Raw genomic sequence first — 17,185 nt, forward strand, 5'->3', positions numbered from 1 at the left:
ACCGGTCAAAATCAGCTGCCGCGCACGTCGCGCGCTCAGTGTCATTGCCTTGGGACGCTGTACTGTAGACTGTCGATGCCGTGCACATTCCGTTCATGCAAAGCTGGGTGGCATGCTGTTTCGTAGCCACATCGGTGATAACCTGCACAAGCAGCAAAAAATGCGTGAGTGGCACCTCCATCGTCGCGCCGGTTCCACGCCCCGGTAAAGCACTGGGGATGTCCTCCTTTTGTAGGCGGTTTTCTTCGTCGTGGTCCCAATGTTCGTAGGTCGGAAGGCTGCACCGGTCAAAATGAGCTGCCGCGCACGTCGCGCGCTCAGTGTCATTGCCTTGGGACGCTGTACTGTAGACTGTCGATGCCGTGCACATTCCGCTCATGCAAAGCTGGGTGGCATGCTGTTTCGTAGCCACATCGGTGATAACCTGCACAAGCAGCAAAAAATGCGTGAGTGGCACCTCCATCGTCAAGCCGGTTCCATGTATTTGCATCTTCCTATGTGCTCTGTATGTGAAAGTTGGGCACAGCGCTTGTAGTGCATGTATGCTCCAGTATGCGCTTTGGCAGGGCTCCGCTCAACCACTCACACCTGTGATACAATTTTTCCTCAGGTTCGTTTCCAGCCAGCAATGAAAATTCGTTACATTGAAAGTGCAGGAAAATCTGCTTCACTATATTGAAGCTAAAAATACATGGTGTTCCATGGATGCATAGTTATGAAAGCTGGAATACTTTGTTGCATCGAGGATTTCATTACACTGAAGTTAGTTACATCGAGGTTTAAGTGTATAGGTCTGTCCCAGCCAGTGAGGTTACCGTAACGTACCATTTGTGACAATGGGATCCACTTGGATCATGTGGGCTGTTTTTGTGGAGGAGCGGCTGTTCTACTACTGTGGAGATCACTTTGCCTTCAAAGGGGCTAGGTTTTTTTCCACTCAGATGATGGCACACGTGTATTAAGGGGTCCCATGGCTCTCAGTGCTGATCGCCTGCTAGTCCGAGTGCCAAATTCCAGCCTGGTGTACCCTTTGCAGGTACCAGCTGACTCGTCACCTGGTCCACCAGCATGGCGCGAAGCCTTCGCAGTTCCCCTAATCCACTCCACCAGAGGCGTTCGACAGCAGCGCCACCCTGCAGGCACATGCAGTCGGCTTGTCAGGTCAATATCGAGCAGATATGCCTTTGGGTTTCTCTCCCCTCCCGGAGGAAGAGATAGGGGAGAACGTGGTCTGCTTGGAAGGCAAGAGACAAAATGTGGCAAGCCGTGGACAGTGCAGCAGCTCATCTTGCCTTTACCATGAGCCATGAAATGTGTTGAGAATGATATAGTATGTGCAAACCGGGATGACTGGTTTCTGTGACATGTATTCTCTCACCAACGTATTTGCAGAGGAAAGCCACACGTAGTGCAGCTTTCCTTCACCACCTGCATAGTTATTCTCTACATATTGGTGTAATGAAGCGAAGCTTAGGATCAGCACGGATTAAATTTGGGCGAGTTGGCAGGTATTCATGATTTTGTTCACAGCGCAACAAGAACGGGAAAGACGTGACAAAAACAACCGCTTGTTTGTGTCACTCTTTCGTCTTTCCCGTTCTTGTTGCACTGTGAACAAAATCATGAAAGCCTAGTATTACACGCACATCATGCGACCTCCTGGTCCACATGATGGTTTCTGTGCATGGTTTCTGATTTTAGTCTTTTCATGCAATGACAATGTGCTCATATGCAGGGTTGAATACAAGGAGGATACACTTGTAAACTGTTCTGTCTTTATGCCTTAAAAGTAGGCATGTGCAAATAGTGAATTTTCATTTTGAAGCAAGTGGAATGTTTTGTTCAGATGCCATATTTACTCACGTAATTTGCGCATTTTTTTTTCTCTCTGAATTAAGGCTTCAGAAAGGGGTTGTGCAAATTACATGGAGGTTTTGCAAACACATTAAAAAAAAACTACAAATGTAACGCGCAATCAGTAAGCAGTTTTAATGTAGCATATGTATGCTTACGTACACTTAACGCTAGCATTTTGCGGGATGTTACTCTGTTTGTGACGTCCACACTTTCAGTTCACCGTATGCAAAGACACAGCGATATTGTGCCGGATTAAAGTGGATGCTTCAGCCTAGTGGCGCCATCTGGTTTTCAGAATGGGAATCACTTTTGTGAACAAACAGATACTGCTCACTAAGCCTAGGAGCGGCAGTACTGTCACTCTAAATAAAAAATGCACCAAATATATCGCGCATATTTTTGCGGTGCCGGCTTTCTTATCGCGATTGCTGGAATAACTGCTGTTTCGCTCTTCATTGAATTTCAACTGCTGAACTGCGTAAATAGTCGGGTATCATCTGCTTCGAAGTTGGTTTCCAGTGGCACTGCAGCTACTAAAGCCAACGCTGACTGAGTGCTTGCCTCGGTTATGTTGGCAGTTCTGCATTGTTATTTTCGTCACCTTCGTCTTTTGGGCCTTCCGTAGAGTGGGCTTTGGCATCTAGGCTCTGTCCCATCACCTGCACTTGTTGGTAACGTGCCAAACCGTGCAGCTGCGTAAGGTCAAGTTTCCGGACTGCACTGCCATGCTGTGCGGACGACATGTGCCAACATCCAGAGGGGCGTGGAGTGCATAAGACCATTCACAACTTTATTCAGTAGCTTACTTTCCTGAATTCTCAAACTTTGAAATGCTTCGAAAATATTTGGGGTTTCCAAATACAGGAAAAACCCTTCAATTCAAACTTCAGGGGACCGGGAACAATGTCCGAATTATCCAAAGGTGTGAATTAACTAGTGCCCCCCTCCCCAAAATTTCTATGTACCATTTGCATCATAACAGATTTATTTGCCGAAAATCAGGGCAGCAGTCGTCTGCTTTTGAGACGAAAACTGCACGATGATGTCGCCATGGTCTGGAGTGAAACTCGGGAAAGGAAAACCGAAACTATGCGGCCACACAGTTTTTAAGCGCCGGGGCCGTCCGAACGTCCTCATGCCTGCCATTGGCTGACATAAGAGGTGTGTGAGCATGTCTCTGATGTGATATATCCGGCGTGTCACTGGTTATTAGCGCGACCTCTTGCTATGTCATTCATACAGTGACACCACTACAGTTGGAAGTGCGTCCGAATCAACTAACATCCAATGCCTTAAACGACTTGCACAGGGGTTGGCCTCACCCTCGTCGCCAGTCCAAATGATCCAGATTTCCTAATTAACGGGGGTCAAATTAACACGGCTGCTATCTGCTTCGAAGCCGAATTGAACACCTCATTATTCACTTCAGTATTCAAAACTTTCGAACATTCGTACAATCCAGTGCCTTAGACGACTTGCACACCACGTCGCCAGTCGAAATGATCCAGATTTCCTAATTATTAACGGGGGTCGAATTGACGTGGTTGCTATCCGCTTCGAAGCCGAATTGAATTCCTCATTATTCGCTTCAATACTCGAAACCTTCGAACAGTCGTGCAACCCTACTTGAAGAAAATTGGTAACCTTTCAAGTGCACTGAAGATTTTTTAACCCTGACAAAGATTTATCTATTTCACCCTACGTTTGGTACAGGTTGTACTACTTACACACCACGTCGCCAGTCCGAATGGTCCAGATTTCCTAATTGACGGGGGTCAAATTAACGCAGCTGCTATCTGCTTCAAAGCCGAATTGAACACCTCATTATTCGCTTCAATATTCGAAACGTTCGAACAGTCGTGCAACCCTACTTGAAGAAAATTGGTAACCTTTCAAGTGCACGGAAGATCTTTTAACCCTGACAAAGATTTATCTACTTCACCCTACATTTGTGTGTTTGATGTTTCAGTAGCATGCCATGCAGGTGGCCAGTTTCACTCAACACTGGCAGTGTTCAAGGAAAGAAGGAAACTGATCAGTGCCACTCAGGAGGGTGCGATCTGTCATGGCTCCTCACATGTTTATGACACCTTTATTGAGCTGTTTTGACACAGACATAGAATCAGCGTGCTTTCTCTTGATTCGCTGGACTGCAAACTTATTCTTAGCATTGCTGCCACTTGATGCTTACAATCTGACTGTATGTGCTGTGAAGTGTTGTGCATTTTATTGCATTTCCTTGCTCCATGTGCGGAGCCTCCATTGTTCTTTGCAAACATGTGGATGTGAGCTGCTCTGAACTGTTGCTAACCGTCACCTGCTGCAGAGGTAAATTAGAACTGATATTTCGGCTTGTCACCCTATCAGACTGGTGGTGGATACTCTGCGTGCCAAAATGGGGACTTCCATGTTTCTGTCCACTGCTGCTCCCTGGGGAACTCCAAAACATTGTGTTTAGTTGGAACGTTTCCTATGTGACAGCATGGGTTGATGCCAGATAGGTTGGTGGTGGGTCTAGGCCTGTGTAAAACTAAAGGTGGTCTATTATTGCTGCAAGTGTTTGAAGGTTGAAAGGTTAAAGGCAACTTACGAGGGTTACTACCTCAGGCGCTGTTCTAGTTTTGAGAAGAGATTGTCAGTACTGGTGGGATTTTTGTACTGGATGCTTTTTTTGAGGTCGGTGTTCTTATCTGGCATGTCACTGTGGTAATAAAAGTGAATGCAGTTTTTGTTGAGTTATACTTTGTTCATAGTGCTGAATTTGCGGTGTGAAACGGTGAAACATGTTAAGCAACGTGATTTGCAGCTGAAAGCGGTGGCATAAAATCAGGGTTCCACATTTCCAAAGAGCCCAAGCTCGAGTCCTGCTGCATTTAATGGAGCCCACTCACACATAGTTCCTGTATTGTGGGCAAGTGCTTACCCTGGTTTTTCCATGGACACCCCTCGGGGCCAGGCTTCTGTATTCCTGTTTGTTGTATGCGCGCTCCTTCACACTAAGCCCTCTAGTTTCAGTAGACATGTGTAAACTCTGGTCAGACGTCTTATTGGCATTATTGAATTAAGTGCTGCGGACTCTAACGATATCCTGCCCCAAGGCTCTTTCTTCTACTTTCAAAGTGAAAGCGTTGATGTTGAAAGAATGTTGTCACAGTGTACAGGCAAAAAGAGAGAAGTGTTTCACTGACGCAGAAGTGCTGCACAGTAGTTGCCAGTGTGTGCGGCGAAATGATTATAATAAATGAACAAAAAATTATCCCAATTTATAGAAAGTTCGTACTGCAGCTTGTCATTTCTGTATTGTTTACAAAACAGTGTGCAAAAAAAAAGGCATTTTACGTCCTGCCAAAAACGAGCACGTACTATAGAAAATTGTCTTCTGCTACAAGATATGGCCTGATAAAACCCGATTTGCACCCGAATTTGAGGTAAAGAAATATTGCCACATTTTTGCCCCATAAATTTTGAAAAAAATAAAACCCAAAAATGAAGGGCCTTAAAGGTGCACTGAAGAGGAATCTGAACTCATTTTTACCGCTGGAACTCGATCTACATGTTCTGAGCGTTCCTGGAAACTTCGAATTATTGCCCTGTGTGGCTGATTTCCCTAATTTAAATTGGATTAACGTTGGGCTCCCGCCTTTTTTTTTTTTAATTCCCCGCAAATGGTGGGAAGAGTCGACCAATCTTTCAGCCAGTCCTGTGGCAGCTTGCCGCTCCGCCATCGGCAGAGTGATACGTAGTGATCGATGAAACCAAAGAGTCCACGCATATTTTTATTTCCATGGGCCTAATTTGCAGCTACGTAGTCTCTGACTAGACCTATTTATTTATTCATGGAAACCTAAAAGAAACAACAAAAAAGCAAAAGCAGTCGCCACGCAACTGCCTGAAAGGCACTCCATGCGTTGGTCGACTCCTCCCACCGTATGCGGGGAATTAAAAAAAGGAGGCGGGAGCCGGATGTTAATCTGGTTTAATTAAGGGAATCGGCCGCACAGGGCAATAAATCGAAGATTCTAAGAGTGCTGTGAGCATGTAGATCGAGTTCCCGTGCCAAAAAGACGAGTTCAGATTTCTCTGATGTTTCCCCTGTCCTGGGGCTTGGCTTCTCTGGGAGGGAAATAGTTGAAGAAATCAAGTCTTTGGCACAGCCCTGGGCCAACAAAGAGCACAATAACCATACGCGCATTAGCCAAGATGCCCTTGGGACGCTAAAAATCAACTCATCATAGCTATGTGGTTCTAGAGGCTGAAGGAAGCAGTAGTGGCCATTACTCTCTCCACTGCATGACATCCACCTTGGCTTTCATTTCTCTCTTTTTTTTAATGCAATAGCATTTAGCTTGTTACACAGAAAACTTCTGGCTTCTCTGCCACGAAATTCCCTGATTGGCCGAGAGGGTCATGACATCATCAGCACTGCCAAAGTTAAAAATTTCAGGACCCTCGAAATTTCGAAATTTTCCAACCCCCATAGACATTCCAAAGGACCCCCAAAAATTTTGGAAGTAGGCCCATGTGAGACAGTGGATCAAGATGGATTAGTGGGCGAATTAATGCTGATTAGTTGGTTGGATTAGTATAACCCCACTTGACAATCTACTGGACAGTACTGGAACATTCTAGAAGGTGATGGCTCATACATACCATATAAAGGCAAATGAAGTGGTTCCAACCGGAGTTTTGGCGGGACAATTGCAAGAACTCTCATTGTGGGCATCATAACAGGCAACCTAAACGCAATACCGTTTTTTTTTTTAACAATGCGATTAAGAAGGCCTCTATCTTTCCTGGTTTGTGAAGGGACACATAATCGCAAGTGCTTGGCTATGAGTGTTTGGATAGAGTAATTAAATGTGGGGCTTGTTGGAAAGCTTTACTTTAGGAACAGCTATACATAGTTGTTTTACGGGGGCTGCTTCAAAAAGAACTGCTCGTGGTTTAGCATTGCTAAGCACGAAATATTGTGCGAAAGCAGGTTTTTGCAGGTGCACACCACGGCCACATGCCCGAAAGCGTCATTGAGGTGTCCACTGACCCAGGGAGCCAGTTGTGTGCCTTTCCTTTCCTCAAAATCATTGGAATCTGTAACATTGCCAATGCTAACGGACCCAGTGAATGCCAGCGGCCTATTGCTGCAGTGTTGTGTATCTGTTAAAACATTGTCAATGCAAACACAAGCAACGCACATCTCTTTGTTGCTATATCACTATGTCAGCACATAGCTCGATTGAGGTGTCCACTGACCCAGGGAGTTAGTCATGCACATTTCCTTTCCTGTCACGACTTTTGTGCACCGATGGAAGTTGATGAAGACAACGGCGTGCAGTGCACAGAGCGAGAGTGTGGCAGTTTAACACGAGGAGCGATCGGCTGTGGAGATTCTCGTGCAGTGGCGAGTGAAGCTGATCTGTTCGCACCGCTGCAGGTTTGAAACCCAGACGCGGGAGTATTTATTTGATTTCTGCCGGTATCTAGAGGATTCAGACACACCTCATCCTTTTTCAGGATCGTTAGTGAAGTAGTGCACTAAAAAAAAAGGGGGCAATGCACATACATATCCCCTTCAGGCGCAGCGTCTGCATTTGTGGTTGCAACTTGAACACTGTCAAGTCTCATCTATGCTAGCTGCAAAGTAGTGTGGGGTCATCATGATTTGCATGTATGAGAAGCCAACAGAATTAACATAAGTACTCAGCAGGAAAGGTTGCATTTTTTTTTGCGCGCAGTTGTGATATGCTCCTTACGAAAATCTGGGACTTCTGAAAGTTATCTTAATCGTTGATCTTAATTAACTTAATGGGATCTTAATTCGTACTTGAAGGGGATATACTGTGCGTTTTACCTAAGATGATCTGCGATTTTTAAAATAGGCTTTTTCAATTACAAGAGCATTTTCTTTTTTTTTTGGCATAGCATTGTCAGTGGTGTAGCACATTAGAATGCAGGCAAGACTTGCTAACTAGTGGGCCGATTGACTAATGTTGGGTAGTTAATGTTTTAACTGTTACTGTTAGTCTCCCTGTTTATTGAGAGGCGTGTAGCCCACCATAAGTAATATCCATATCAGTTGTTTAGAACTTTGAAAGCGCAGTTGCCTTTGGTGTTATGGCCCAACAAATTTTGCCTCGTGCCAAAAGGCATGCACTTTCGAGAAGCTTGCAGGCAAAGCAACCCCTTCAGTGCACATGACTCATTGCAGTAGCCAAGCTTTGTTGAACCACAGGGCAACTGCATTTCCAAAATTCCAGAAACTGATACAGATATTACGGTGGGCTACATGCTTCTCGGTAAGTAAGGAGACTAACATTAGTCGTTAGAAAGTCAACTATTCAATATTAGTTAACCAGTCTACTATTTAGCATGTTTTCGCCAAACTGGGGGAGCTTTTGGACGTTAAACCCCTTAAATCAAACCAAACAGGACTTTGAACAATCCTTTTTGTGTGTATGTGTGTTAGGTTTCTGCTTGAGCGTGCATATCGGTATACGTGTTTTGTTGTCTGGGTAGCCTGCGAAGTATGCAACCAGGCTAACATTTCTAGTGGTAATTAAACAGTGCTTTCTCCTACTCAGGCCTGTCAGTTTAGTTTCATTCTGCTAAATTATTTTTGGAAATTAACGTTTGTCACTTTCATTTGTAAGCATCACCAGGATTAGTACAGTTTGTGAAGAAATGTAGTCCATACTCATTGTGAGCTCTGCATTATTGTCTGTCCTGTGCTTCATGATGCCAGCCCACTTGGTAATTTCTCTCTGACATCATACACCTGCCGCAGATGTATTGTCGGCCGCAAAAGTTTCTGTCTCACGTGCAGCTTTCATGCTTGCCGCTAAAATCACAGAAGAAAAAAATCCCAGAGTTGAAGGATGTGTGACTGAGCAGACGTGTCATGCTTTGGTTGTTCAGACTGCCATGGCATCGGGCATCAATACTGGTCCAATCAAAATTATGCTGCAAAAGCTTCTGTGTACTTCCATGGTCTGTTCATACTGGGTATCCAATTGTTGATGCCTGAAGAAGTGTCAAGGGGAATGTTGTTATGATGACAACATTCCATGAATGACGGATGGCCACTGCTTTTTTTGGATGATTGGGCACGGGTCGGCCACAAGAATTTCAAAGTTGAGCAAGAAAGCGTGACTTTGATGCACAACATCGTCAAGCCACAGGATTCGAGACAGCCTCATGACTAGATTTTCTGGGGTAGTACTGGTTGGTCATTAATCACGTGCACTGACAAACTACAATAGCGGAGGCCTATTGTGCTCAAGTAATGGTTCAGGTGCACGAAGCTATAAAAGAGTATAGCTGGAAAAATCTGGTCACGAGTATTTTGCTGCTTAATGACAGTGGTAATCCCACAAGCTCAACAAATCACAAGACACCTGGGCATGATTGTGGGTGTGAAGTTGGCAGCCATTTGGCCCACTCTCCTGAATGATGTACTTCTGGCTCGACATTTAGTTCTTTTTTTTGACAGTGATGAACCCTTAACATCCGAGCAAGCACCGTTGTCAGGTGTTCAACGCAAGTTTCTTTCTCTTAAGGAGGGATGCGGCTTTGAAATCCCCATAAGTGGCCAAAAATTGATGTTTTTTTAAATTGTTGTATCCGCTTGTTCGCGTAATTTTTTATGCTTTTCTGAAGTTTCACCGCTGAAATCGACCAGGAAGTACTCTAAAAAAAACTGTTTCGTGAACGATGACAGCTGTGCGTTAAGGGTAAACGCTCGAACAATGGCCGTTTTTCTCAGTTGCTGTTTTATTTATTTATTTGTTTGTTTATTTATTCACCTTTGCACCTTGCGGAGCAAATTTCTTTATGACTGTTTAATCTATTTTGACTCCGTTTGTTTTGTTGCACCCCCCAGCACCATAGTGCAGGTCAAAACATTCTTTTTCAAATTTGAAAATTTGAAGTTTCTAGTGTGAAATTCTCTTTACTCTAGATATGCCAGCGAACACTGCATTGCAAAAATTCAAAACCAAAATTTGTGCTTTGTGAAAAAAAATCGTAAGAATGCCTTGACCCAAGCATTTGAAACTCAGTGAATGTTGAATCAGCCTTCTGCGACATTTTCTTAAGTCTAGAGCCTTTTCACAAGATTCAGAGGAAAAATATATATTGGAAAACAATTTTCAGGCAATATGGGAGTGAAATTTTGTGAGAGCTGACATGAAATTATTTCTAATATGGTCTAAAAGTGACATGTAGATACATCAAGAAATACAAAAATTCTTGCTGAGAGCCGTGTCCTCCCTTATGTACAGTCCCCGTCAAAAGTATACAGCCCAAGGGGTTTGCTTCTAAACTGTTTAGCGCGGCTCCCTAGCACCTCTAGCAGTCTGAAGCTTGGCAGGATTGAGGACTCGCAGCCATTTATGGTTCGAGAGATTACGCTCTCTTAGGATGCATAACTGGGCACGCTGCAGGCCCCGTGAGTAAGCCCCTTGGTCTGTATACTTTTGGCGGGGGCTGTACCTGAACCACTTGGAAACAATGAGTGAAGTAAATTAACATTGAGAGAAGGGAGGGAGGAGTTGGGTCGAGAATTGAAAATATTTTCTTGGTCGAAGAGTTCTTGCTTCGATATTGTCCAACACTGCTCTTGGGTACGGAGGCTAGCAAGTGGTGCACCGTGTATCCCTTACGCTGAAGCTTCTGTCTACCATGAGCAGCCCGTGCAACATAGGCAAAGCATCTTATTTTGCCTTTTAAGTAATTCGATATCTCTTTTCTTCCAGGTCGAAATTGCTCCCTTTCGCTTCATCCTACGCAGTGCCAAGAGAGACTTGTGTGAAGCTCGGAAAAGTTCTGACCTGCTTTTGTAATGCAGCATGGGCAGCTAATCTGCACTGTTCCATGCGTAATCTTTAGATTTTCACACATGTTGAAAAAAAAGCAGTGTTTTGTCATCTCTTGCTTTAAGGGGGGAAGAGGGTCTTAGAAATAAATTTTTACCAATGAAGTCACTACCATGAAATCTTCAGGGAACATGTATTTTTATACATGCTGATTCCAAATATGTAATTTAATTTCATGTACAACAAGTCCTTGTGCACTTAGGCAATATGTTAGGTAACTTTTGCCGAGAGTTTGAAAGAAATTATACTGCAGGGAACTTGTTAGATTGCATGCCATTGGTTTCTCTTGACAACAAGCTATGCAAGAAGGGTAAAATTATCATCCTGCCTGTTATAGAAGGTGAGTTAGAGGATGTAGTCAAGGGTTCGACGGCATACCGTCTGGTCAGGAATCATGACTTGATGAGATTCACTGGTCACTGACCATGGTCAAACAAAAACAAAAATGACGTTTCGGGAGCGCTACGGCTCCCTTGTTCACAATGAGCAACCGGCTCGTCGTCCCAGGCTTTTTGTAGCGGTTGGGTTCGTTTTTAGACATTTAGCGTAGATAGGGTGCAATGTGCCCCTATCGTACGAAGAGGAAAAGCGACAACGCACACAATCCTGGAGCATGCGCAAGAGACTGGCCATGAAATTAACTGGGATGAAGCAGATATAGTGACAACAGAAAAGAATGTTCCAGCCCACCGAAATCTCGAGTCACTAATAATCCAGACTACGCCTAACACAATAAATAAGAATGATGGCACATTGCACCCTATGTACGCTAAATGTCTAAAAACGATACTAACCGCTACAAAAAGCCCGGGACGACGAGCCGGTTGCTCATTGTGAACAAGGGAGCCGTAGCGCTCCCGAAACGTCATTTTTGTTTATGTTGGACCATGGTCAGTGACCAGTGAATCTCATTGAGTTAGAGGATTTTGAAATTATCAGTTTCTTCTCATCTGTGCAGTGGCAAATTCAAAACCCTGTAACTCAACTTCTATGATACGCAGGATAATAATTTCATCCAGACAAGCCAATGGCATGCGTCCTAGAAAATTTCCTGGTGCAAAATTTATTGAAAGATCTTGGCAAGAAGTTACATAACATATTACATAAGTGCACAAGGACTTGTTCTACGTAAAATTAAACTACATATTTGGAATCAGCATGCAAAAATGCATGTTCCCTGAGGTTTCGTTACTTTGACTTCATTAACAAAATTTTTTCTCCTAAGACCAGCTTCCCCCCTTAAGAATGAGCAAAGCAGCACTTTGACAAGTGAGTGCGGTTTGCAGTTGTTGAGTCCATTGCCTCATATTTTCCCCCGCTGTGCTGTGAATGCCTTCCTGAGTGTGTTATCTTTTGCGTAGCTGCACTGTCCAGCTATTTGCTCTCGTACTTCGGTCCACAGGGACTGCAAGTAAAAGTTTGATGGGTGTTGAATGGCAGCACTGTTTGCTTGCTTCAGGTTGCAAAACAGTGTACAGTGAAAGAAGTAGTAGTTGTTGGTACAGACTTTTATGCAGCGATGAACAGAAGACATGATTGTTTGGGCATGTGACTACAAATATTGGTTCATGTTTTTGTAGACGGAAAGCAGAACACTGGAGTGCAGTGCAGACTGTTCAGTCACATGGAAAAGCTGCTTACGATGGGAAAAAGTCATATTGTAGCTAAAAAATGCAAACATGGGAAAACTCCCCCCACCCCCACCCCTCTTTTTTTGTGCTATTGGAAGATATTGGAATAGTGCTGGGCATAAATTTCACCAATTTTGCTTCAGTTTTAGCTACGGTTACTCTTGAATATAAGCAGAGAAGATTCTGTCATGCTTAACTGAGGGGAAATGAACTACCAGCAGTCTTCATTCATGGTGTGTTGCAGCGTGGTTTCAAGTGAATTTAATGTAGTGGTTGTGAAAGAGTGTTGAAAAAAAATTATCTAGAACTTAGTTGAAGTCGGAGTTACTGAGCTGACATTTGAGGCAGCGCAGTTCTGTGGCACTCTTTATTGTTCATGTATAGTGTCTTTTCATGTTGTTTGTTGACATAGCTTTTTCCTTCCAAATTTCACAAATGCATTTATTTTTCTGCCTGCTTCAACAAACTACATAATGTTTCATATGTTTTCGTAACAACCGTGTGTTTTTTCACTGTATTGTGAAGCCTGACTCTCAAAATGCTTTCCATTCGTGCCTGTGAGCAACATGAATTATCTTGTCATTTGTATTCTTTTACTACAATAGAAGATTTTCTTTCTTAGCTCACAGTGCAGTATTATATATTTTTGTCAAAAGCTTCATTGCTCTTTGTAGCTTGCTTTTTACTCTTGGATGCTGATTTTTTATTGTACAGCCACCGTATTACCAAAATCTTGCACTCCTAATGTTCTGCCTGGTCCATTGCTCTTATTGCAGCAGGACTGTGTACAGAGACTGAGCAGTCTCCACTTTTGCACACCTTGTGGTGATTTACATGAGAGAGGAACTCACGGCATTGTTTGTCTCGAAACGTTGGCCAAATGGGCAGATGCATCCAGTCATTTTGAATGACTTTGCGATTATTTTTGTGCATTTTCTGGTTTTCCTTTTGCCTGACAACCCGTCGTGCAAAAGTGGCATTTTGCTGTCGAGTGCCAAGAAAAGTTTGAGTGGTTGAGTTTATGAAGGTGATGCCGATCAGTACGCCCACGGCTCTGCTGTCTGTTCACCTGCCAATCCTTGCTCGCTGGTGCTGCCCACAGAACTGTTCTTGTTCCTTGCTAGCGAGTAGAAGTGCCTGCAGAACTTCCGCCAGTGCACCCTGGATCAGCTCTGGCTGTTGTGTAGAAGTGCTCTCCGCTGTCAGTTCTGTCTTTTTTTCACAAATGTCTCTGGACACAATGCCCGAGTCAGATGTGTGTTGTGTTGTACGTAGTGTGCTCCACACACCTGTGTAGAGCACTCGAAAGTTGGGCTGCAGTGTGTATTGTGGTTACCTACTGGTGGCAGAGGGCTTCAAACAACATCGTACTTTGTGTGTACAGTCTTTGTCAAAAGTAACCAGGCTGCACGTTTTTCTTCTCAGTCACATATTAAGGCCATTATGCCGGCCCTCAAGCTCTAAATCTCTGTGTGGTAAGAAGAACCCCTGTCCTCACCTTCAAAGAACTTTTTGACCTTTAGGGAAGCTGTGGGGGCTCTGTTATACGGATGAGAAGCAAACCATGCAGCCTGGTTACTTTTGACAAAGACTGTACTTCTGTATAAGTTGTGCTCTGTAGCTCGTGCCTTTGAAAACAATATCAAGCCCAGTGACAAATATCCCCTGCTCACACTGCAACATGCCCTTCGAGCGCTCTTGATTGGTATGTGAATGTTTGCATGGAGTTTCAAAACATTTTCTAGAGGGAAAAGACGCAGAGTTCTTTAAAGACCGCTTTGTTTACGGCGAGAATGCCGGAAAGTGTACACTTCATATCTGGCTAGGCTAGTGCTGGGCCAAAAACGTGGATTTTGCCACGGAATTGACGCTGGGCCACTATGCTGCCCTCTGTGCACAGAATAAATTCATTTGTTAGTGCGTTTTCTACGTTTTCAATAAAATTGACATGAGGGAATGTTCGGCATTAGTCTGGTATTTTGATATTGGTATTAATTTGGTACTTTCTGGAGGTTTGTCTCAAGAAGGATCCTTATTTTTACCATTGAATCCTCACCTCCTGCCCAACAATGGCCAAACTAAATACAAAGTGTCCTCTTCTCGGCATTCCAGTGCTTCCCCTTTGTTGCATGAACTACCGCAGCACCTCTTCTCCCAGTAAGTAACTTTGAGGAACTCTGTGGACTTTTTTTGTACTTTGTGTAGTGACCACGGCTTGCTTACTCAGCAGTGTAGTTCGTGCTCAATTTTCTAACACAAGAGCATTGAGGTGAGGCTGCCAATCTGCAGAAGATCGATCAGCGTTGTGAGTAAAAAAGCGGGTCGATGTCACATTACCTTGTGACATCACAACCTGTCCACCGGACAGCCACCAGCCAGGGCAGTGGCGCATTACTCAAAGGTGCAGTGAAGAGGAATCTGAACTCGTCTTTCTGCCGCGGGAACTTGATTTACATGTTCCGGGCATTCTTAGAAACTTCGACTTATTGCCCTGCGTGGCCGATTTCCCTAATTAAATCGGTTTAATTCTCCCCGTACGGTGGGTGGAGTCAACCAACGCGTGGAGTGCCTTTCAGCCAGCTCCATGGAGGCTTTGCTTTCGCTTTATTTTGTTTTTTTAGGTTTCCGTGAATAAATAGTTTCATTCGCAGGTAATATAGCCTCAAAATAAGCCCGCAGAAATAAAAATACGCGCGGACTGTTTGCTACTACGGGTTACTACGTATTACTCCGCCGATGGCAGAGTGGCAAGCCCCTACAGAGCTGGCTGAAAGGCACTCCACGCGTTGTTCGACTTCGCCCACCGTACGGGAATTAAAAAAAAAGGCGGGAGCCAGACGTTAATGCAATTTAATTAGGGAAATCGGCCACACAGGGCAATAAGTCGAAGTTTCTTAGAATGCCCAGAACAGGTAGATAGAGTTTCCGCAGCAAAAAGACGAGTTCAGATTCCTTTTCACTGCACCTTTAACCGGCCCCGCCGCGGTGGCTCAGTGGTTACGGCGCTCGGCTGCTGACCTGAAAGACGGGTTCGGTCCTGGCCGCAGTGGCCGAATTTCGATGAAGCCGAAATTCTAGAGGCCCGTGTGCTGTGCGATGTCAGTGCACGTTAAAGAACCCCAGGTGGTCGAAATTTCCGGAGCCCTTCACTACAGCATCCCTCATAGCCTGAGTTGCTTTGGGACGTTAAACCCCAATAAGCCAAACCAATAACCATCATCTCCCCTTAACCGCTGCACCACTGTGCCAGGAGTGGTATGAGGATTCCCCGCAATCTATGAATGGCTCCCTTTAGCACAGGCCACTGAAGGTAGCCATTAACGCTATTGCATCAAACCCTTAAGGCGGAGTTTTTATGTGTCCGCTCAAGTTTTTCCTCTTGCCTTTTTGCCTCTGGCCCCCCAGCAGTGCAAAGATGGCAGTGCCTCTGTGCAACGCAGAGCTTTTCCCCACGTGTGCACTTGCTGTGTGCAGAGCTGGCTGTCCGACCGACCGCACAGTCGACCGTTCGCAAGCTGCAGCGTGTGCTGCAGTGCCCGTACTGCCCGTTTGTGAGCCGCTTCGAGAGCGCCATCCGCAGGCACCAGCTGAGGCACACCAAGGAGCGCCCCTATCGGTGCGACCTCTGCCCACAGAGCTTCCAGCGCAGGTCGGTTACAGCTTCTTCATTGGTTGTCCTCTGGCGTGAACCAAGCTGCAAATGTTACTTGTGGTTGGTCAAATGTTTAGGGGAATCCCCCAAGGTGGAGTAGATTTGTAATAAGGGAGTAATTACTCATTGGCATCCACCCGAGCGCAGCCATGCGGCTACAAAGGAAAGCTATACAGCTTTCTCAGAAACTTCGTAGTTAAAGAAAAATTCGTCCTGGTCCGGGGATTCGAACCCGGGACCACCGCTTCACCAGGCAATTGCAATTCCAAAACCACTGTCCAATTGCTGCCATTTTGCAACCATTTGAAAGTTCAATTCGCACCCTTTCGTTCGGGACCTCTCGAGATGACGTCACACGAGCGAAGCCAAAGCCACAGGCATTTTCCTGGGACTCAGTAAGTGCGCACAAATTGGAAGCCACTTTGTCTCCGTTCTTCGTCTGCCTAAAATGAGCTTGGCATTCATTTATTCAGAAAGAGTAGAGCTATGCGGAGATACTATTTTTGCCGATTTTTACATTATGCAATAAATTTAATATGCTGCTTTCCTGTAAGTTGTTTCTGTAAGTTACCAGCCGACCCGTTTTGTACATTCTATTCGTAGATTTTTTTCACCGATGCATTTTCACCAAGGCAAAAAAGTAAAAACGGCATCACCACACAAAGTGCCTCTTGGGTGATTCAGTTCTATAAATATTTCAGATTAGTGACAAACATTTTTTGGCTGATGTCTTCTCCTGTCATTACATTTCTGCCCCTAAAATGTGCCGCTGTTCCCTATACCCTTGGAATCAGCGAGGCATTGGCACGCATTCTCCGCACTTTCGACATCCACATCGCCCATGTTCTGACCAGAAAACTGCGTTGGGCTTTGGTGAACGTAAAGGACGCTCTTCGAAAAGAAAGGTACCCCTGCATGTTTACAGCATTCCTTGATCTGCATTGGCGAATCAGATAGCTTTGAAAGGTGCTTAAAAGAACATAAAAACGATGTCAAAATAAAGTGGACTCCAGTGCTATCGCCGAGCACTCCTTATCGAATCAGCATGATATTGACTGGGACTTGGAACTGAAAAGAACAGATGCCCTCGCCTTCACCTGGAATCTTTGACGATACAAACAACCAATAACGCCTTGAACTGGAACTGCGGAAATCTGACAACGGGTTACGCACAC

General features: G+C 44.7%; 1 protein-coding gene across 1 annotated transcript in view; it reads left to right on the forward strand.

The window, feature by feature from the left end:
* The window catches only part of LOC149367735 (uncharacterized), a 63,911-nt gene that overhangs the window by 43,957 nt on the left and 2,769 nt on the right, over positions 1 to 17,185 (forward strand). Inside the window, exons 6-7 of the mRNA XM_089575326.1 lie at positions 1,037 to 1,161; positions 15,833 to 16,007. Of these exons, the coding sequence (XP_089431452.1) occupies positions 1,037 to 1,161; positions 15,833 to 16,007 (300 nt within the window). The remainder of the gene's footprint in view (positions 1 to 1,036; positions 1,162 to 15,832; positions 16,008 to 17,185) is intronic.

Source organism: Amblyomma mixtum, chromosome 1, assembly GCF_055824585.1.
Source record: "Amblyomma mixtum isolate Tamu chromosome 1, ASM5582458v1, whole genome shotgun sequence".
In the NCBI taxonomy this organism is placed as follows: Eukaryota; Metazoa; Arthropoda; class Arachnida; order Ixodida; family Ixodidae; genus Amblyomma; species Amblyomma mixtum.